The sequence below is a fragment of the Phaeodactylum tricornutum genome, chromosome 15 (assembly GCF_000150955.2).
Source record: "Phaeodactylum tricornutum CCAP 1055/1 chromosome 15, whole genome shotgun sequence".
Classification (NCBI taxonomy): Eukaryota; Bacillariophyta; class Bacillariophyceae; order Surirellales; family Neidiaceae; genus Phaeodactylum; species Phaeodactylum tricornutum.
The window spans coordinates 37,587-58,014 of NC_011683.1; the positions used below are offsets into that span (position 1 = coordinate 37,587).

The 20,428-nt window shown below is 48.3% G+C and overlaps 4 protein-coding genes across 4 annotated transcripts; 2 read left to right on the plus strand and 2 right to left on the minus strand.

Moving 5' to 3' along the window:
* Positions 1 to 77: 77 nt before the first annotated feature.
* Positions 78 to 2,189, plus strand: PHATRDRAFT_47789 (predicted protein; the record flags this gene model as incomplete). Its single annotated transcript, XM_002182113.1, has 1 exon — positions 78 to 2,189. The coding sequence occupies exon 1, from the start codon at positions 114 to 116 to the stop codon at positions 2,187 to 2,189; it is 2,076 nt and encodes a 691-aa protein (XP_002182149.1). The 5' UTR covers positions 78 to 113.
* Positions 2,190 to 4,966: 2,777 nt separating this feature from the next.
* Positions 4,967 to 5,815, minus strand: PHATRDRAFT_47790 (predicted protein; the record flags this gene model as incomplete). The annotated part of the gene is made up of 1 exon (XM_002182275.1): positions 4,967 to 5,815. Exon 1 carries the CDS (start codon positions 5,729 to 5,731, stop codon positions 4,967 to 4,969), a length of 765 nt encoding a protein of 254 aa, XP_002182311.1. The 5' UTR covers positions 5,732 to 5,815.
* A 400-nt stretch (positions 5,816 to 6,215) lies between these two features.
* Positions 6,216 to 14,039, plus strand: PHATRDRAFT_47791 (predicted protein). The gene is made up of 5 exons (XM_002182114.1): positions 6,216 to 8,835; positions 8,875 to 9,207; positions 9,376 to 9,858; positions 9,895 to 13,070; positions 13,156 to 14,039. Exons 1-5 carry the CDS (start codon positions 6,298 to 6,300, stop codon positions 13,346 to 13,348), a joined length of 6,723 nt encoding a protein of 2,240 aa, XP_002182150.1. The 5' UTR covers positions 6,216 to 6,297; the 3' UTR covers positions 13,349 to 14,039.
* Positions 14,040 to 14,801: 762 nt separating this feature from the next.
* PHATRDRAFT_54800 (carotenoid isomerase-like protein) lies at positions 14,802 to 18,834 on the minus strand (the record flags this gene model as incomplete). The annotated part of the gene is made up of 6 exons (XM_002182276.1): positions 14,802 to 15,499; positions 15,583 to 16,942; positions 17,174 to 17,219; positions 17,263 to 17,590; positions 17,999 to 18,300; positions 18,679 to 18,834. 6 exons carry the CDS (start codon positions 18,832 to 18,834, stop codon positions 14,920 to 14,922), a joined length of 2,772 nt encoding a protein of 923 aa, XP_002182312.1. The 3' UTR covers positions 14,802 to 14,919.
* Positions 18,835 to 20,428: the final 1,594 nt, after the last annotated feature.

Sequence of the window (20,428 nt, forward strand, 5' to 3'; positions counted from 1 at the left end):
GTGACCCATCTCACAGAATGACCGTGAACATAAAACGGTTCCCACGTTTCCTCTTCACTTTCAATATCCGTCTATACTAATCAATCGCACGAGTCTGAACAGGCAAAATCGTCATGTTCGTCGATGAAGTCCATGAAATCAACTCCGCTTTGGAGCAGGTGGAAAAAGAGATTTTCATTTTTGAACGCAACCTAGCCGAAGCCAGGGGACGCAAGCAAAACCTACATCGAGAACGGCAAGATGCGGAAGATAGATTGGCACAAGAGCGGCGTCACCGTGAGGAAGAGGCACGACAAGAGGCTATTCGTCGACAAAATCGAGCAATTGAAGAGGAGGAAACGCGTGCTCAAGAGACGGCCAAGCAACGCGAGATTCGAGAGTACGAAGAAAAAATTTTGGCTTTAAAAAGACAAATAGCGCTGGCTGAAATAGCCAAACAACACCAGGGAAATGCACAGCAGCAGCTAAATCTCCAAAATGCATCTTGTGTTCATGAAACGGAGGAAGATGAAGAAGTTGTGGAAGAGATTGTTGAGTATATCACCGATGACGAGGAGAATATTTTTGACGATTTGAATGAAGATGCTCACGATTCTGATACTCAACCTCCCGAGGCCTATACTCGTCATGCCATACCAGTAAAACGCACCGGTTCAGGGGCTGATAAATCATTAGATGTATCGCCTACCGAACCGATTGTCGCTTCTGTGGGAAGCGGTTATGCCCCGGCTTGTATTTTAACACCGGCCAATCAACCTCCATCAGCATCCCTCCTCGGTCCACGAGAGATTCATTCTAAAGAACAATATTACCAGCTTCATCAGACTAATCCAGACGAGGTACGCCACCAACAGATGGAAAAAATGAAGGAAAATGATAAGAAGAGACTTGGATGGGCTAAACCGTCCTGGGCGAATCGCGACAGCCTGCACGAAACAAAAATAAATGGTTGTCTATCAGTACCAGCTCAGGTGGAACCTTGTGATGTAGCACATGGTTCACTGCCACTTTCGTGCGGTGGCTCCGTATCAGAAGTTTCCCAAATCAAGGATGAGGCTCCCTTGAAGGCACAATTTTTAAATGAGCCAGCTTCCGCAAGCTCACTTTCGACGAAGGAAAAGAATCCGACTCACGAACGGGGTGCGAACTTCCTCTCTACCAAGAGCCCTCGAACGCCAAAGAAGAAGATTGTGACAAAGAGCAATCCGCTAACTGAACCAGTTCGGGTAGAAACCTCTGATGTAACACAGAGCGCAATGTCACCATTGTGCGGTGATTCCGTACCCGGAGCTTCCCAAATCAAGGACAAGGCTCCTAAAAAGGCGCAACTTCTGAAAGAACCAGCTTCCGCAAGCTCACTTTCGACGAACGAAAAAAGTCGAAATCGCGAAAAGGCTGCGAACTTCCTCTCTACTAAGAGCCCTCTAACGCCAAAGAAGAAAATGGTGACAAAAAGGAATCCTCAAGCGCCATCTGAAAATCCACTTCCTCCTCCATTGGTACATACTATTGCTGAAGAATCTTCTGATCCGGTGTCTCCGAAATCCCTTCCGATTGTCTCTTCGCCAACTAAGGATTTCGTACCTCGAAAGTCAAGCACTGCTACAATTACCAATCCCTCCCTTGTAAAACCAGACCCAATTTCACCGCCTTCGCCAACGAAAAAGAATTGCTGGGAAAAACCAGCATGGGCATTGCCAGATGAGGCAATTCCAGACTCGAGTATCATCAGCGACAGCATCCAAAATCCGCTTCTGAAGCAAGCTAACCATGGTGGATACGAACGCAAAGTTTTCGCGAAGGATATCAAACGCGTCAATGGCACTTTCGTCGCTCCACGCCCAAACGTGCCACCGCGGCTTGCGTGGATAGTTCCTTTCTGCCAAGAAAAGAAAGTGGGTAAGATTGTGTTGCATCTATATGGAAAGGATATAGACAGGCTTGTAGATCGTTTTTTGGATTTACAGGGATGCTGTATCGAAAAGACAGGCGAAGAACTCATTGTGGAGGAAATTGCGCCAAAGTTTTATGTCACTTCGAACCCAACAAAGATTGACTCTAGGGATGGGGTCTATGGCTTGGTCCAGGAAGGACATGAGGTGTTTGAGGACATTCTTACAGCAGATTCCGACTTCAAATTCCATATCAAGCAGGCTCATATTTATCCGGTGAAAAAGGCAAAGGGATAGCAAAAATTCTTTGAAGCGCAGAGTTGTAGAGAATATTAATTTACAGCCAATAATTAAACAAGCAGCGGCATTTCCGCTGTCGGTCAATTGGATAGAAGGCGTTAATATGCTCATTGTCCTGCTCTAGCTGTTTCCAAGTGTGCATCACAGCCGACACAAATAGCGGCAACACTAGACACGCGTTACGATGAAGTCTAATTTACAAAAAGGGCAAGTTCATTTGGAGGGCTAGGTAGTTGCTTCCTGTTAATGGATGGTCGCATCATGCCAAGTTTACAAATATAAGTTCACGCTTAAAGACGCAAGCTCCTCTTTTGCGACCGTAGAAAAGAGAGTCGCAATCTGGAAAAGCCGAGAGAAAAGTCACAGAAAAGATGTTATTACGATGAGAATCATTTCCTGCGAACAAGTTTTGGGGTATAAGAATTGAATCATGTAAGGAAAAATATTCAATTGCCAAATATCAGCTTTTGCAGATTTAAAAGAGCTCTTTGCTGCCGATGTTTTGATCGGCGAGCTTTACTTGACTTGTGTAAAGAAAAATAGTATTTTAAATGTATTTTAGAGGATTAGATCCGCAGATTGAAATTCTTCGAATAATCCAAAAATAGAAAAGGACAGCTTTCTTCTATTCATCCTTACTTCACTCATCAATAATCTGGCAAATATTCCTAAGTCAATCGTTTTTAACATTTCGATGACTTTTTAGAGTTAATATTAAAAAGAATTATACTCTCTAGATATAATTCCCAACTTTGCAATGACTTTTTAGAGTATTCGAAAAAAAAATGTACACTCTATAGATATAAATTCCGAGCTATGCAGTACGTCGTCTTAAATTCTTGAGTTTTCTTCTAGCTCATTTGTTAAAACCAGGTTTCTAAATTTTGTTAACGGCGGATGAGTGTAGGTTGATAGACATTGGTTCGTTAATTGACCCATTAACTTACTCTTCTGATTCGGTGGATTTAAAGTGTTGGATACGAACCCTGCAATCAACATAATTTTCGCCATAACAATTGTTGCACTTGTTGTATGTACGTTGTTTATGCCATTTGCCTCAGCCGAAGCAGAAAAAAAGCGGTACCAGATCAAATGCAAACATTTCAAATTGAGGTAAGGTACTGCTCAAACACTAGCAGCCCTGCTTAGCCATAACGGATAGATTCTAGCGCTTGATGATTCCATTATAAAGCTTTTTAAAAACAGAGAAAAATACCTTTCTCTCTCAATATTTCTTTCAATTCCGTTCGGTAAGAAATGTAAATTTTCGTGAAGATGTTTGAAAAAAGTTGCCTGGGCAACTATTGGTGATTCATTACATTCCTTCAAGGAGCTTCAACTTCGTTTGTATCCACTGCTATACGCCTTGTAAGCCTTTAAAACTGTCAGTCCAGAACAGACGAAGGATCATATTTGTGATTCGGAGCTTGACTATCAAAATATTACAAGTTTTTTCAATGCGTTATTTAATAAAATAAATAATTTATGTTGGTCAGGTGAAACGTCGATACAATTGATCCTCAACTTATTGATCACCCCGGTATAGTTACAAGGTTTTGCACTGCATTGTTTTTAAAAATAGTCATATATAGATCGGTAAATGATATACTGATACAATCGATCGTCTACTTTTCGCTCGGTGTGTTAAAGACTTTTGCAGATGTACCAAAAAACGAGTTTCGAATTTTCCAAGAGTACACCAAGCACGGTAAATCATTTCATTTTGTTGTCAAACCTGACAAAGCTGAACGCTCGCATTAATTCGAACTGTCCCAAAAACAGTCTGAATTTGGAAGAGAAGGTTCTTGACAGTGAACAAATAGGGTAGTCACAAATTTTTAGACAGGTAAATACAAAAGTGAAATTCATTCTTTAGATTGCTTAAAACTGATTCACGGTCAGCCTATGTAAGGGATGGAGTCCTATGGGATGAAGAAGATAAACTTATTTCTGTTTTCTCGTTCAGTATTTGTAAGGGAGGGAGTCTTATCAGATGAAGAACTTTCTATTTTTCGTAGAAGATAAGATCCTTTCTTCTTCGACAAGAAGTTTGGCCAGTGAGCAGCGCAGCGCAGCCCAGAGATGTGAAATGACACAATTTTCTATTTCATGACTCACAACAAGGAAGTCTTTTTTTGCAAAAAGAAATGTTGTGAGACACATATTGCGTGCTGTGTCTACTTTTAGGAATGCTACCGTGAGCTTAACATGTGCCGGCAAGCCTGACTTTTTGTTTGCTGCAATAGCAGTCTAATACACTACAAAGAGTAGAAATGAAACTAACCGAAATGCAAATAACCCTGCGCGGTAGGTAATTCTTGTTGATAACGAAACGTTGCTGCCTTGTAGTTGTCTCATGTTACTTCTACCTTCTGTAAGTATGCCACTACTAACTGTAATAGATATTACCCTAATTACCACGAAACATATTGCGTCCTGGTGTTGGCTGTCTGCCTTGTCACCAACAAATAACTGGTCAAATCGTGACTTTTGATTGATCTATTGCTTAGACTTTCCAACAACAAAGCCTGGTCAGTGCGGCGCAGCGTATTCTACTGGCTGTCTGCCTTGTCACGGACACTGTCAATTGTCAAAATTCCGACTTTTGCTTTAAGCGCTTGGAGACACCGTTGAAATGAAGACTGTTTTCCGATTTTCTGGTGGCTTTCCCAAGAATGACTCGCGATACTTTGGAGCTTCAGCTCTGTTCAGTTGTTCCTTCCACTTTGCGACTCAACGCCGACTCTATTGCATCTGTCCAGCCGGCTTTGCGTTCACGATATTTGATCAAGATGTCGAAAACGTGGTTGACGGTCAATATTCGAGTGCCTTGTATTGACTTGCAGTGATCGTCTAAGGGTAGTTTGGCTGTTCTCATTCTTTTTTTCGGCACGATGCAGCGTTGCATATTTCAACCGATTGCGGTCCACGATTCCACCGATTACGTAGATGCTGTCGTCATCCAAGTCTTCGAGAGAATTGTCTGAGTCGCTTGTGAGATAGACTAGCCTCTCTAATTTGCCTTCGAAGTGCTCTGCCAGCGGCTTCCCAATTGTATAGAACCCTCTACTTTTCCATTCGCTGAAACCAGTCACATTGGAAAGGTTGCTTAATGTCACACCACCCAAACTTGTGACAGCAACGTACGAGGGATGCTGTGTTCGTTTGTTTATCGAGTAGCAGTAGCGGATTTGGGTTGCCAAGCTGTTGATTTCTTTTGAACACATGTCTGCTTCAAAATCACAATCGATGCAAACTTCAAACGACGACCTCGCCTGGGACTCTTTTGCTAACCATTCTTGTTCCCGTCTTCTCTTCCCGTCACCACTCAACGTTCGCAATGCTTGCTGACATCGTTCTTCCTCTAAGTTCCTTCCCTCAGCTATTGCTTTGGCGTGTCTCGCCAGCTTCTTTTTGAGTTTATTCACTTTCCGCAGTTCTTTCTTGCGATTGCGCGAAGCAATCCGTTTCATCTGCTTGTCGGAAAGTGGAATTGCTGAAGAATTGTCGGCTTGTTCATCATCGACGCTTTGCTTCATGGACTACTATTACGGCTTTTCTATTTCAATTTCAATTTCAGCAACGTTCCGATGATCGGGAGGAGAGCTGGGCATCAAGAGACGTATATCATCGGCAATCAGATAATTTGGGGGACTCGTGGAGTAGGCTTCGTTTACTGTGAAGCTGTACGCTAACTGAAAATAAAAGAGAAACCAATCACTCTCACAGTCAGTCGAGGCTAACAGTTCCTTCGCTGCTTTTTGCGGCGACGACCAACAATAACGCTGGCCGGCCTATAAATTGCTGTGATTCTTTTGAATTTAAAATACCAGCTGTAAGTCGATCGTGGTCGTCTGCCATCGTACGAGTACACTACTACCCTGACTGGCAGTGACAGAAAATGGAACCCATCGGAATGAGACAGATGAAAAGACGCACTGCAAAAAGACAACGCATCGGACGCTACCAGTTGCGAGCGAGGACTTGACCTTTGACTACGACCACTTATGAATCAGTGATTGTCGGAGATAAAGCAAGCTGAACGCACTTTTTCTCTCCGCGAGTAACACCTCACGCATTCCTATTACAAGCCCGTTCCAGCACTATGTCGTCGTCGGATTCCGCGATTCAAGAGCGTTTACAAACGGCCGCTTCTGACCTTGCCTCGCTAGTTCGAGTTTCTCATCGACTAGCACTGGTAGATACAAGTGACCGGCTCCAGCAAGTCCTCGAAAAATTGCTCCCCCGCCTTTTGAAACGAATAGGTGACAATCATTTGGAGGCATCTAACAGCGAATCGGCACTAAAATCCGCACTTGACAAGATACATGTGAAACTAGTTGAAACCCTGTCCCACACGATGAAAAGAGTGCGAGAAGACAACGCGTGCAAATTGCCTTGCTTAGACATCTTGAAGCTGCTGCTAAATGAGAGCGAGCCCGGGAAAGATCAGGCCAGCTTGCCTGTCGCAAAGACCGCTGTCGATCCCTTTACTTTGAATTTGTCGCTCACTTTCTTAACGATCGGTTTGCCACGATCGGACAGACTAGAGTTGGATTCTCTATGGCCCGGTCTTCTTGTCCTCGTCGGGCACACAGCAACACTGGAGGCTCTAGGCAACGCGACTAGACGATCGCAAGCCAACCAGTTGGCCCATTTGTTGCTACAATGCGTTGAAGGCTCGGTTCATCAAATTTCTTCCTCCGGAAAAGACAAACCTTCCACGGGCCCAACTATTTTCTCGGAAAACCTGAAGAGCTCCTTGCCTCTTTCGCGTCAGGCTTGTCGGGATCCAACTATCGCCCCAGTGTTTTATGATCTTCTCCTAGACGTGATTCTTTACCAGCCGACGGCGGGGAATGTCCCACCAAATGGCCTTTCGCAGGCTGGCTCGGAGCGGCTTCAAGAGGGTAACTCGCCAAGTGCACGCGACTGGGCAGCCGAGATGGCATCACGCACACGTCTCGTGCAACTCAAATTGTCAGTACTTGACATTATATCTCCCAGTCGACACTGGGCCTTGTTCTTGGGCACTCCGAGTCAAGAGAATTCCAATTCCCTTGGAGTGGCGCGGACAGTGGCATTGTTAGTGGCAGCAAGTGGAGATCCCATGCCAGATGTAGCCAGTAGAGCTGCATCTTATCTTAAGGCATACAGAGATTCTTTTCGGGGTCACATCTCTACCACAACACAGCTCTATGGTAATCCAATAGCTCTTTTTGTTGAGCTCCTCTCTCTCTGCTTGGGACAGGCCCAAGCGGAAGCGTCGCTTACTGGAATCGCAGGCTGGAAATCTACTCCTTTGGGGAAAACTGAGCCTATGACAGCTACTGGGAACGTTCAGCTAGTTCTTTCAACTAGACGAAGGTCGTTGATTGACTCGCCAATGGCTTCCCTGGTATCTTTTGTTTCCTCGTCTCTTTTGGAATTGGATCCTGAACTATTGAATGATGTCAACGTGACACACGTTCGGGCTTTCGCTACTTTGGCTATTCAAGTCTCACTTCAATCATTAAGAAAAGTAGGTTCTCCGACAGGTTTATCTACGCAGCGTGCCAAACAATTTGTCGCGGCCGCCGAGCTTCTCAATACTTTGGCCGTTCGCCTTGTTGTCTGCTTTGACTCGAAATTGCATGGAAGTGATGATTTAGCCAGTCTGATGGCACAAAGTTTGGTTGCGGCGTGTTCAGCTCTTAGCAGTATAGCGTCTCTGCAGCGTCCTCTGTCGGATAGTCTAGGGAGTGAAGGTAGTATAGCCATAAGAGATGCCTGTTACGGTGTTATTTGCTCACTTTCCCGATCGCAGTTCGCGTTGTTAAAGGAGGGCTACATATTTAACCAGGGCAGTCCAAGAGAAGAGCTGATGACGCCAATCACACAGTCGGTCAGCATTGAAACTGTAACCTTGTTGTTTGGATGTGCTTCGAAGGAATCGGAGAAGTTGCGTGCAAGGGCTGTCGCTGCTTTGGACGCCCTTTTGGGTGCTTATTGCCGCGTTTATACTGACAAAGATGTTGAACAAAGAAAGCAAGATACTGAGCATCAACGTGTGACCGAAAATCCGTGGATAGATGCTGCAACGAAGAAGAAAAAGCATGAATATACACCACCTGTGCATAATATTGAACTTTCTCGGAGCCTCCTGCCGTTGCTGTGGACCTCCGCTCAAAGTTTCCAGCCAAAAGCTTCGCGCGTCGCAGCTGCTCGTTGGTCATCTGAGCTTCTCAGGAAGACGCAGCTTTCAACCGCCTGCCATTTACTATGCTTTCTTGCAGGAGATGGGGACGTAACTGCTGCATCAATTGCCAAGAAAGGATTGGGTTTATCAAAAGCCTCTTCGGGAATATCAACAACCGAAGTCGGAGAAAACTCCTTACCCGAATTCGGAGAGTTCGCTCAATTGGTTTTCCACAAAGGCCCAAGCTCGACCCTTGGACAGCTTCATCGATACTGGAGCTTCTCGTTTCAAGGCAAAGAAGCAGCACTAAGATTTGGACTTCGTTGCATGCTCAACGATCTATACGATGCTGAAAATGATGCCATAAGTTTATTTCTCTCTACTTTGACGGAAACTCTTGAAATGTTCGCCCATGAAGCGACGAGGTCTTCATCCGCAGGTTCCTCGTTGAGTTTACTCGACGAGGTAAGCTCGTGCTTTCTAACAGTGCTTCAAACTTCACAGTTTGCCAGGCGTTCTATTTTGAATGCATCGTCATTTGGGTTGGCAGAGCTTGAGGCACTTGTTTTCAAGTCCAGTTCCTCTAAGGCTCGTAGACAACTTGCCGGGGCCCTTGGTGCGCTATATGAAGACACCAGTGTATCCAGGGACATAAATGCACAGCATAATGAAAACGGCAATCAAATTATAATGCTGAGCCTGGGTCGCTCGCTCGCTTTGTGTTCGGAAAACCTATACAGTTTGAACAGCAACGTATCTACAACAAGTCAAATTCACGGTGCCTCCTTTCTAGGCGGTCATTGTGTTCGGGCTCTGCGTTTAAAAAATGAAACAGATGTGAAGACAGGAAAACATTGGGAGGCAGCAGCCATGATAGCGTCGCACCTAGCGAAGGGCACCACATGTTCTGATGATACGGTTGGGAACGCGTGTGCTGACAGTTTGGCTATAGCCATGTCTTATGATACTTCAGACGCGCCTCCCTTACACGTACGTTTGCACCAGGACAGCGCAATGGTGCTCAATAGTATTGCAGACGCAGTGACCAAATATGGGCATGGGGATCTAATGGACGCTCCACGCGTAGCAAAACTTGTCGTGGCGGCAGGTCAATGCCTTGCGGCCACGACCATTATCGCTGAGTCCTTGGAGCAATTGGAGCTTGCCGTACCACGATATAGGTGTTTTCAAGCAATTCTTTTGCTCTTAGGCTCAACTTCTTACAGGAAGGATGAAGAAATCGCACTCGTCGCCGGAGAGGCATTGGCTCTGTACAGCGACGCCTACAGCCCTGTTAACGCTACTTACGGGAAATTAGACGCAAACAACTGGCCTCACGACTACTCGGAAGACTACGCCCGCCAGCTCCCACCGCACAGTCAAACCCTTTACGTTCTGCTCAGAAAGTACCGTTATTTGTCAAGTCCCCATGAACGAACGTCGTCGGCCCAGGCTCTCCTAGCATTGGTTGGAAGATGCGCTGGAAGGGTGAGTCTATAAATGAAACCAAATATCATTTTGTAGCGTTCGATGTCTTACAAATCATATTCTGCTCATTCGTGGTTGAAGGTCCAAGCTGACAGGAAGTATGCTAGTAGATTTTTGCCTCAATCTCTTCTCCTGCGCTTGGATGAGATTCAGCAGGCCTTTATTGGGCTGTTGGCTGACCCTAAAAGCAAGCATCTGTCAAGAGAGAGCTGTTGTCTTGGCTTAGCGGCGTGTAGAGGATTGGCCGGATCTTCGACATCACAAGCAACAACTAGTGAGAAGCTCAACCTAAGGCTACTTCATGCCTTTGGCCAATCGACCAATTTCGGCGGAAGTGCACTTATGGAAACTTCTGTGCAAGCCACACAGAGAAGAGAAGCTGACCAGGAAGGGAACTCATCAGCACGAGAGCTGATGGAGCGCTTCGGAATTGAAGACGAAACCGGTGGTACGTCTGGAATGGGAGAAGCAGCTTTAGGGGCATATAGGGAGATGGCATCAGCAAGCGTTTCCCTGGGCAGGCCTGAAATCTTGTACGCACTACTTGTGCTTTCTGTATCGCACAGTGTTTGGTTCTCAAAAGAAGCGCTCGAGAAGTATAGTGCTGCTGCTCTACTGGGAAATGACACGTTTGGCGGGTCGCGAATGCATTCCACTGAGATACGGAGTGCTCTTCGCCCACATTTGGGAAAGCTGCTCCCGAGATTGCTAAGAGCTTGCCATGACCCAAATAAGCAGACTCGCGAGCAAATGTCGTTTTTGTGGAACGGCCTGACCGGTGGCGGTACAGAATCACGCCAGATTATCTCCATCTACTTTGACTCTACTCTAGACACCCTTTTGGAAGCTGCTACCAATAAACTATGGAGGGCTAGAGCTGGAGCTTGCGGTGCTTTGACTGAAATAATTGCAGGGCGAGACTGGTATTCCTTGGGCGGAGGCCCTCCGATTCTGAACGATGATGATCTCTTTGGTACGGGTCATATCTCCGCCGGAGTACGCTTATTGCGTTTATGGCGTGTGGCAATGCGCTCTTTGGATGACGTACGCGGTGCTGTGAGAGAAAGGGGCGAGGCACTTGGCCGGGGACTTCGAGCTCTAACAATTCGTCTTTGCGACAATTCTCTATCCGACACAAAATCTGGAGCCAAGCGATCTCGAGAGAACCTTGCAGTACACGAGCGAGACGCAAGTGCGGCAGCAGCGACATCAATCAGATGGCTTGTGCGTCATGGCTTGAACCAAAGTTGTCCAGAGGCAAGCGGCCTCTCTGTTTCCACACTTGTTGAGGTTGTTCAAATGGTGAGACCGCGAATATTGGAACCCATCCTTCCTCTATTACTACGCTCTTTACTGCTAGCCATGTCTGGGCTGGAACCAGCGGCTCTCAACTTTTTGCAGCTTCGAACTCAGGATCAAGCTGGACTTGAGCGCCTGAGGCTACAACTGGCTCAGACGGGCCCTCTTGCATCTGCTGTCTCCAAGTGCGTGGACCTGCTCCCCAGCGTTTCCATAAAGACGCAGCGGGAAGTCATCACAGAGTTGGACTCTACCCTTCGCCTTTCTGCAGGTTTTGCATCCCGGGCCGCAACTGCGGATGCTGTATCCATGCTCTGCAACACGTGTCCAGATGCTTTTCGATTTGCTGGGGTTCCGAGTGGTCTACACCCAACAGTGAGACTTCTCCGTGCTTTCTATTTCGCCGCAGAGCGAGAGAGAGGCCAGGGTGCCAAAGACAAAATGATACATTCTCTAGGTAGCCTAGCTGCCCTGTGCCCTGGGGGGTCTGTTCGATCGTTGGCTGCACGTGCATGTGATAATTACAACAGAAGCACGGGGAATAATGACGACCCAGCAGCGAGAAAAGCAGCAGCATCTGCTCTTCGAGCGATTGCAGTTCGAGCATCAAGCCAATTTTCAGATGGCGGGACATCCGATATTTGGCGACGGCGTGTTTTGCCAGTCGCTTTTGTTGGAAAGCAAGATTCAGACTCATCTGTTCGGACTATGTGGACAGAAGTTTGGAAAGAAGGAGAGTGCGCTGTTTCTTTTGGAAAGGCTGTTTGCGGAACTAGTTTAGAGGAGCAAATTTTGACAGAGATTGTACGCGAATGCAATTCGGCTCTGGGCGATGTGTCGTGGTCGCGCAGAGTAGCTGGATCCAAAACGCTGATTGGTTTGTCCAAAGCTGGAGTTCTTGGGCCGACTTCGAAAAGCTCTAATCAGGGGGATTCGTATCTTCGAGCAAAGCGAAGAGCAATGGCAAGCGCTTCAGCTCTGACAGTCTGCATCAAAGTTCTGCAGAAACGCAGGCTGTGGACCGGAAAGGCCACTGTACTTTCAGCCGCCATATCTATTTGTACTTGTTGGATCAAGCCTCAATTCGACGCTGGCATAGACCAGAGCCTTTTACTTGGTTTTGAAGGTAATTCTGAGATGTGCCCATGGAAACCAATCACGCACGTGGCCCGTGATGGGGATCTTTTGAAAGAGGACAGTTACTTCTTGTCAGAAAATGCGAATACGGAGGAGGATATTCCCTGTTGTTCGAATAATACCGAGAATTCTACTGAAGGGACCTCTTCAGTATTTGACTTCATGGAGTGCGATAAGAATGCCGAATCAGAAGAGGTTACGCCATCGACACTGAACGAAAACCAGATTAGAACCGCCTCTCTAACCGGGATCCTTCGTTTCCTTGCGAGAGAGGGCATGGTGACCGACTACTCGCAAAACGACACCGATTCTGATGAGTGCTTGCCATACAAGCTTGCCGCAATGGGGGGATTTGTCGACCTTCTTCAAGAAATTCCGCCTTCAATGGCTTCGTACCGAATGGAACTCTATGAGCTGATATCTGATTGTCTCCTGAGCCCCTTTGACGGGTCCTTTCGTAAGGATCCAAAGACGTCGAAGCAGCCGCCCGTGCTGCTAGCTGCTGCCCTCAAGGGTTGGTGTGGACTTTTCTGGGAAGGAGTAGGGGCAATAAAAGGCACCCCTGAAACTGCAGATGCCGTGTTTGTTGCAAAATTGCTTCGACAAGCCGGAGGAAAGCAGCAATCGGCATGGACGTTGAGAGAAATAGCTCCGTTATCTGCAGGGCGCTATGTTGGGCTTTGCGGTTTGGATGCGCTTCGGAACTACCAATTCGTTTCTACTTTAGCCGACATCGTCCGATTTGCCCTAGAAGACAAAAAATTTTGGCGTGTGAGGTAAGTTGTTGGAAAATGCGCTACGGCCAGAGTGGTACCCTCCAGCAAACTCACGCAGGTCGTTCGGTTTGACTGTGAGTTCTAGATTTGCGGGACTACAGCTTTTGACGAAACTCGTCGGCAGGGTTAATACCGGACCGAAGGAACTGGTTCTCGACGCTCTGCTCCCTTTTAAGGAAATTTTTCTTCTTCTAGCAAAATCAATGTTAAGAGACTCCGAAGCCCAGATTACTGCTTTAAGCAGCGAGTTGGTAAGCAGCATGGCATGGTGGCCATAGCCACAAAGGGCGCTAGACCGAAGTACTTCATTCATTCGCTGTCAATGCCATCTGCGTTGCATTGTGTGAAACAAATACCCGGCATGGTAAGGGGTATGAAAAAAAGATTGCATCCACTCTTCTGGTATTCTTGGTCAAACCTGGAATGGAGCCAGACGTTGGAGTGCGACGCGACCTTTCTTCCCAGTGAGCGTGACTTTGTGTGTTACTTAAGAACAACAGCAGCACCGCACCTCTCGGAACAAGACTTTGTTTTCCTGCCTTTACTTTTCATATAATTTCGGGCGACACGGGCATTCCATGAATCGAAAGTAATCTGTCGCCTTGTCGGGACAATTTGTAGTAAATCCGATGGCGGGCTCGTCAAACTTGCTCCTCCGTTAGGTCGAGCGAAAAGAGTGGCAGCCATACGTTTTCGGATTCGACTGGCTTCCGGAGATTGGGTGACACTATGGCAGCATGCTGGAAAGTACCCGCCGGAAATCCGGGAAAGTATAGACCCGACTAAAACAATAGCAACAGCATGGCCAGAATATGGTACCTCCGCCCAAGACCGTTCCCCATCGGGACCTAAAATACTGTATCGCAAACCTTGAGATCCAGCTTGTTTCCCGGGACGATCATGAATGATCACAGACACGATAGACGGATCAGTATGAGTCGGCAGCAGGTAAATATCCTCTTTGCCTTCCGTTTGTGCATCTTCAAAAGTGTAGTTTTTAATATGCCATTGACTGCTAGAGCGTATCGGGCCTAAAGTTGTCTCGAACCAGTCGAGAGGAATATTTAGAAACCGCTCCAAACCAGCTAAAACACAACGAGCAATTTTGTGTAGGAGATCTTTCATGTCGCTACTGCTTTCCCGAAACTCGGGCACTCCCTTCACACGAATATCGTTATTGTCTGAAAAAACAAATCCCTCCCTGTAGTCGTTGTACCGACTTAAGCTGTTGCTGGATGCTGCTGGGTGATATCCGGTGGCATGAGCGGAATCCGCCGTTGCTTGAATTTGAGGTGCAACATCTGGGTCGTCGGCGATTATCTCAAACGCTTTTCGTGCGTTTGCGAAAGCAGCCCGTTGAACGGTCTCGTTCGCTAGGTCAACCATTGAAATTCCGTGGCGCAACTCTATCACGACGTTGTCCCAAACGGACTCGGTCGAAGGTACGGCTTCCGAAGCGTCCATCGTGAAAAGAAACCTACGGTTCAAACTCCTCTAGAGAGTGAGCGCTGATATCTCGCTGTCGTTTCGGTTCACAATCAAGGGTGAGTATTTTCGGTCGTTCACGTGAGTTTCTCGGATGAGCAGCAGCAATACAGTGACATCGAATCCGATTATAGATTATATGAAATTTAACTGTAAATAGAAATAAAATGGGAGTATAACGGATAGATATGGCGTTGCGGTCTAAGAGCGAAGACGACCATACGTGGGGTTCTTACATTAGAAAGTGAGGTGAAAAAGCAGAATTAACATTAACGATAGCTCTATTCCATTGATCTACTCGAGTCAATGTCCACCAGCAGCTGCAAAGAGAAACAACATGCTTCAATATGTTAGCACTCACATGTCAGTCGTTCATAAACTTTTTCCAGGCAAGAATATAAGCTTGGATCCAGCCAATTTTGGGATCCTCATCTGTTATACACCCAGCAAAGTGTGCAATGAACGCCAAGGTCAGCTTCAGGGCTCGCAAATGACCCAGAACTGCAATTGCTCCAAAGCAGCCTCCGTACATGGCACCGCAAACTGCAGGCAAAAACGCGTCCGACCCCGCCAGATATAGACCAGGAATAGATGTGTGAGGAGATGTTGTCCACCTGCGGTTGCTTTTAGCAAACATAGAAGGAAGACACTTCGTTCCGTAGCTCCCAGCACAAAATGAGTTCAGGTACGTTTGCTCCGACAAAGGAGTTCCGAGAAAGCTGAATTCAATCTTATCCTTCACTTCTGGTACAAACTCGAAGAGGATTTCCAACAGATGTTTGCTCAGCTTTTCCTTGAACTCCTCGTAGTCGGAACCCCTATTGTGCACTGGTTTATCTTGCCATTTCTCGAACCACTCCCAAAGACCATCTGAAATGAGGATGCAATTGCTTACTCCCGGAAATCTCTGCTTCCAGCTTGTATCCTTTGTGCAGGGGAATCCACTAAAAGGCAAAAAGTCAAAAAGACAGTTAGAAGTAATTACCAAGTTTGTACACCCCTACACAGTTCTCTCCTTCATACATACATATAGACTGTTGGGGGCCGCTGACCAACAGGATCGGTAAAGTAGGCCTCAAAGGCATCGTCAATGTCATAAGAATTGAAATACCACAGATTGTGGGCTGGTAACTTCAGCTCGGTCGGGTCCCCTTTGATCTTGCAAAAGAGGAAAATATGACCGTTGCTCTGTTGGATGGTTCGTTTTTCCGGATCTTGAAACTCCTTTACTTGTGCAAGGTCTTGAGGCAACAAGTTATTGTATAAATTGTATACTGAAGTCGCACATACCACCGCTTTCGCCCGGAGCTCGGTCACTGGCACTTGGGCGCGCTCGGCATCGGATTTACATTCCGCCAAGGCCGACGTGTTGCTCACGCGAACTCCAACGGCGCGTCCGTGCTCGAGGATAATTTCTCGAACGGTCGCGTCCGTCAATACCTCACCGCCAAATTCTCGCACCATACTAGAGCTTCGGACCGAAATTTGCTGCGTCGGACCAACGCAGTAGCACGCTCCATCTTGATAGTGCGCCATAGTAACTCCGTGTGCCGCCATGGTCGCATCACGTGGCTGCACTGCGTAATCGCCAATTGGATGAGTCAAGACAGCCTTTAGGCGACGAATAGAAGGATCTGGTTCGGATCCAGCAGGCGCCGGGGGGCAGCCATCCTTGAGAAGCTCTTCTATCGTCAGCCCCAGATTGAGCATTCCGTATTGTACATCTCGGACAGTCATGGCTGCGAACTTCATGAGACGATCAATCCTGGACCGCACGAGAAAGTGCATCCACGAAGGCAACACCCGAGAGATTCCGAGTGCTGTAAAGCCACTGTTAATATCTGTGCACAAATCCATGTATAATCTTGCTCTTTTTTCGAGCTCCCGGTGTTCAGGGTCAATACTGGCCAAAACGCTTTGAATTGTCTCGTCCGCACCGCTCACGAAGCGGTACGACGACTCGTTCGGGACGCCAAGTTTAACGAAATCGTCCGGAGGAAAGATGACTTCATCGTAGGGATCCTGTAGTGGAGTCCACTTCTGCAGACCTTGCGTCATAAAATGCATGATGGCACCCGGTCGGCAGGTCGATCGCCCCATTCCTGCCGACGTGTAGTGTAAGCCGGTGTCCCACTCACAGCCGCGATCGCGAAAGGAATGGGTACATCCCCCCGTTTTGGTGTGTTGCTCCAGAATCAGGACGCGCTGCCCAGATTGGGCCAACAGGTTGGCGCAGGCGCAACCTCCCGATCCGGATCCAATCACAATGGTGTCAAACCGACGTTGCTTGCCGTTTTCCAGCACAAGCTCCGGCCGAAAGCGACTCGCTCGCCGCGGATGCAGTTTGACTCGTCGAGCGGGCCAGTGGAACAACCAAACCAGAAAACCTACCCAAATTAGCACTGGTGCGAGTATCCAAAAAGGAATCTTCGGCAACGTCGTGGCCAGAGGTAGAAAGGCTTCGGGCGATATCATGCTCGTGATCTGCTGCATTCGTCGGAATTTGTTTTTGCTTTTTTTATTTCTAGTGTTCGGATATTTTATGGGAAAGCGACGGAACTACGGGAGGAAGCTTAGGTTGACTGACTCCACGCTTCGCATTTTTAAATGTTCTCGACACGATTCGGCGTCACCGAGAGTTCTGGATCGGCCAATCGCGTACCGCTGATGCGGAAACAGAGTGGTCCCTTTGCGTTGTCCGACTGACTGTATAGTGATCCCGGCGCTGCATCAATGTTTGACATGGGAAAAGGATCCATGCAGTCCAACCAAATGGACCGCAGGCTTTGTCCAGACGACGAACGGTAGCGCCAAATTTCTTCAAAAGCCGGGATTTGCCTTGCCAATTCGCCATACACAGTGCCTTAGCAGCCGTAGCAGCCCATTCGAAAAGCCGGTCGACCTCGTTACCAATCCAGCCTCGAAATGCACCGAGGAAAGCGGAAACCTCATCTTGTTGAAAGGTCGGATCACGTTGGAGACTACGCAAAACGACGACGCACACTGTTTTGGGTTCGGGTTCTCTGTGAGGTAAACTTGACACGGTGAAAAATGGCGCAATCCGTGTGTTCGCAAGTTGACATAAAAATAACGGCGAATTTAAAAAGAATTTGAAAAGGAATGTTCTGGACATCCGGTCCAAAGTGTCGTTCGCACTACCGGGGATACCTCCTCGGCCAACGGGTTACAGTTCGCTCGGATGTTGCATCGTCCCCATGACACTCTCTCTCTACCTAAAACGAGTAGAGCAGTAGTAAGTAGATAAGCAAAGTATACGAATGCTCCCTGTTCGACGGCGGGGGCGGTCTTTAGCTATCGTATGGGATGCTAGCCTCGGCTTGACACGTCTCCCCGTATCGTCCAACGCCAGACGCTCACGGCCTGCCACGAAGACGACTGCTCCCGACACGGGACTCTTCGTGCCTGTAAGTCCGTCGTCTTACCAGCACTCGGTGGCACACAACACGCTCGTCGCTACGTTTGCTTCGACGTGGTTACCCTTGTTAACGTGACCGCCCCCTTGTCGTTCAGTGTCACAGCGCTGCTCGAGCTCGTGGCCATCATGTTGGCCAACGGGACCTGTTGAGAAACCACTACCACTGGTAGGGAAGTACTGGCCGTGCATCTTTACGTACTCGACGCCGCACTTGTCCTGACGGGAACTTATCCCGGGCCGCCAGGGATTCCACCCGCGATTCAACGGATCGCTGAAATTGTTTTGACCACGGAACACGCTGCGGATCACCTATCGGTTTGTGGATTTTTTTTGTTCCTGTTGAAAAGCCTGATTGATTGAAGTCTCGTTGAGTGATTGTTATAGTCAACCGTCGGCATGGCGGCTAGCGGACGGGGACGGCTTGGTCTCGTCGTCGTGCTGGCTAGTGGACGCCCTGCTGTGCGTTTTGGCAACGCGCTACGCCCGGATTCAAAGGAACGACCAGACGGAACCGGGGAACGCATCGATGGAAGCTCCTAGAGGACCAGACTGCGTTCCTGTCGAGATCGAGCGTCCTGACTGCATGACCTAACAGCATGACCTAACAGGGACAAAGCGGGGAGTATTTTCGGTGACTGTGAATGATTTTCACTAGCTCGCTTAATTGCTCAGACAAATACTTGCTACTGGCCAAGGACTCGACGACTCGTCGTCGGTGGTGGTGAGGTGGTGGTGTTGAAGCGTGCCGTCTGCCGTAGGAGACAATGGAGGCAAGGCCAAGGAGAGTGCGACGGGAGGGTCGGTCGACAACTCGACGGGTGGACTCTGCGTGACGGGAGTCATATGGGACGACAGCGCAATACAATTGCCTACTAGTTGAGTCGGTGCGTCTTTTGGGTATTGCGGCGAGATTGCGCCAATGCAGAGTTCCAGAGCTACTCGCAAAATAGCTCTCTTGGTTAAGCAACCTCTTTTTCTTGTTATTTACAATTTCACCAAAGAAATTTCAAGCACCAAACGACAGTTAGAGTCAAAGTCTATTCGGTACTTTACAGTTGCAATCCCGCCCCAGAGCTTTTTCCATGCCCGCCTCGCGTTCCCCCCTTCGGGCGGGCGTGTATTTTGCTCCGTTGCCGATGCCATTTACAATTTTGATTCGGAAGTAACAAGCGAGCGCGTTTCGAAATGCCACGTATGTCGTCGGCGAGGTAAATACAAGCCGTATTTTTGGATTCGGTACGCGCGCGCGACACCTCGTCGCTACGTACTTGCCTTTACGAGAAACGACGTGACGGTGTGTTCGACATTTGATAGCTTTCAATTAACTATATAACTGAAAATTAATTATATGCTGCGGTACCTAGCCAATTCCTGCCAACGTCGCGCTGCATCCTCGAGACTGACCTATCGTTCGATCCTTCCATTCCACGAAAGACCGCACCAGCCCCTCTCTCGATGGAAAAAATGCCTCTCCGCGCCACCGAAACGAGTCCTATCGACCCCTCCATTGTGTGCCGTAACATCTCCTTAGTCGACCAAGAATCGGTCTCCCTTGCTGCGGACGCGGACTTTGCGTCCTTCCTTTTGTGTCTTTCCCGTAGTCTACCCATGCCGAACGTCCCCCATTCGATGATCCGCGTCAAGGCCAAGTCCCATCGCTCGGGCGGCATTCCGTCCTCTTCCAAAGTAGCGATCTTGATCGGTGGCTTCACGTTACTGTCCTTCGTCTCGTCACTCGCTCTCATCTTTCAATTCACGTCGCTTCCCGACACGCAGTTCGCCGATACCAAAAGGCCCCGACGTGCGCCACCGGCGTGGCACAACGCGTCGACGCTGCGCCCCCGCATCGTCCGCACCACTCCCACCGCGCGTCTCCGCAACCGCACCCTCGTGGTCCTCATGGGCGACTTGCGCTGCGGAGAAACGGCCTGGGAATCGCTCTACCGCAACGTCCTCGACTACAATCAAGCCGACCTCGCCTTGTTTACGCAACCCCCACCGCAAGCTTCCTACCGCAACGCGTCTCTCTGGCACCGCGCCATGCACGTAGAACTCGTCCCCAATTATACAGACTGGTCCGACGCACTGGATCTCGTTGCGGGGCCCGACTGGCGGGAACAAGTAGCCCGTTACTACTCGCCGCAGTCGCACCCCGCCTTGCTCGGCGGTGTCCCCGGATACGAAGCCAGCGGCGCCATTGTCAATATGTACAAATGGTTCGTCGCGAACCGCATCCGCGAACGCGAATGGCTGCCGCAGTACGATCGGTACCTCGTTACCCGTACCGATCAGTACTACGCCTGTCCGCTGGATGTCGCCGCCCTGGATCCGCAGTTTCTATGGGTACCTCAAGGAGAAGACTACGGCGGTGTCACCGACCGCTACCTGATTGCCAGTCGAGACTTGGTCCTGGCCGCTCTCGATACACTGGCGCCCT

Coding starts and splice junctions, on each gene's coding strand:
- PHATRDRAFT_47791 (XM_002182114.1), top strand. CDS start 6,298: ATGTCGTCGTCGGATTCCGCGATTCAAGAGCGTTTACAAACGGCCGCT. Junction 9,859..9,894: donor TTGGAAGATGCGCTGGAAGG/GTGAGTCTATAA, acceptor ATCATTTTGTAG/CGTTCGATGTCTTACAAATC. Junction 13,071..13,155: donor AAAAAATTTTGGCGTGTGAG/GTAAGTTGTTGG, acceptor TGTGAGTTCTAG/ATTTGCGGGACTACAGCTTT.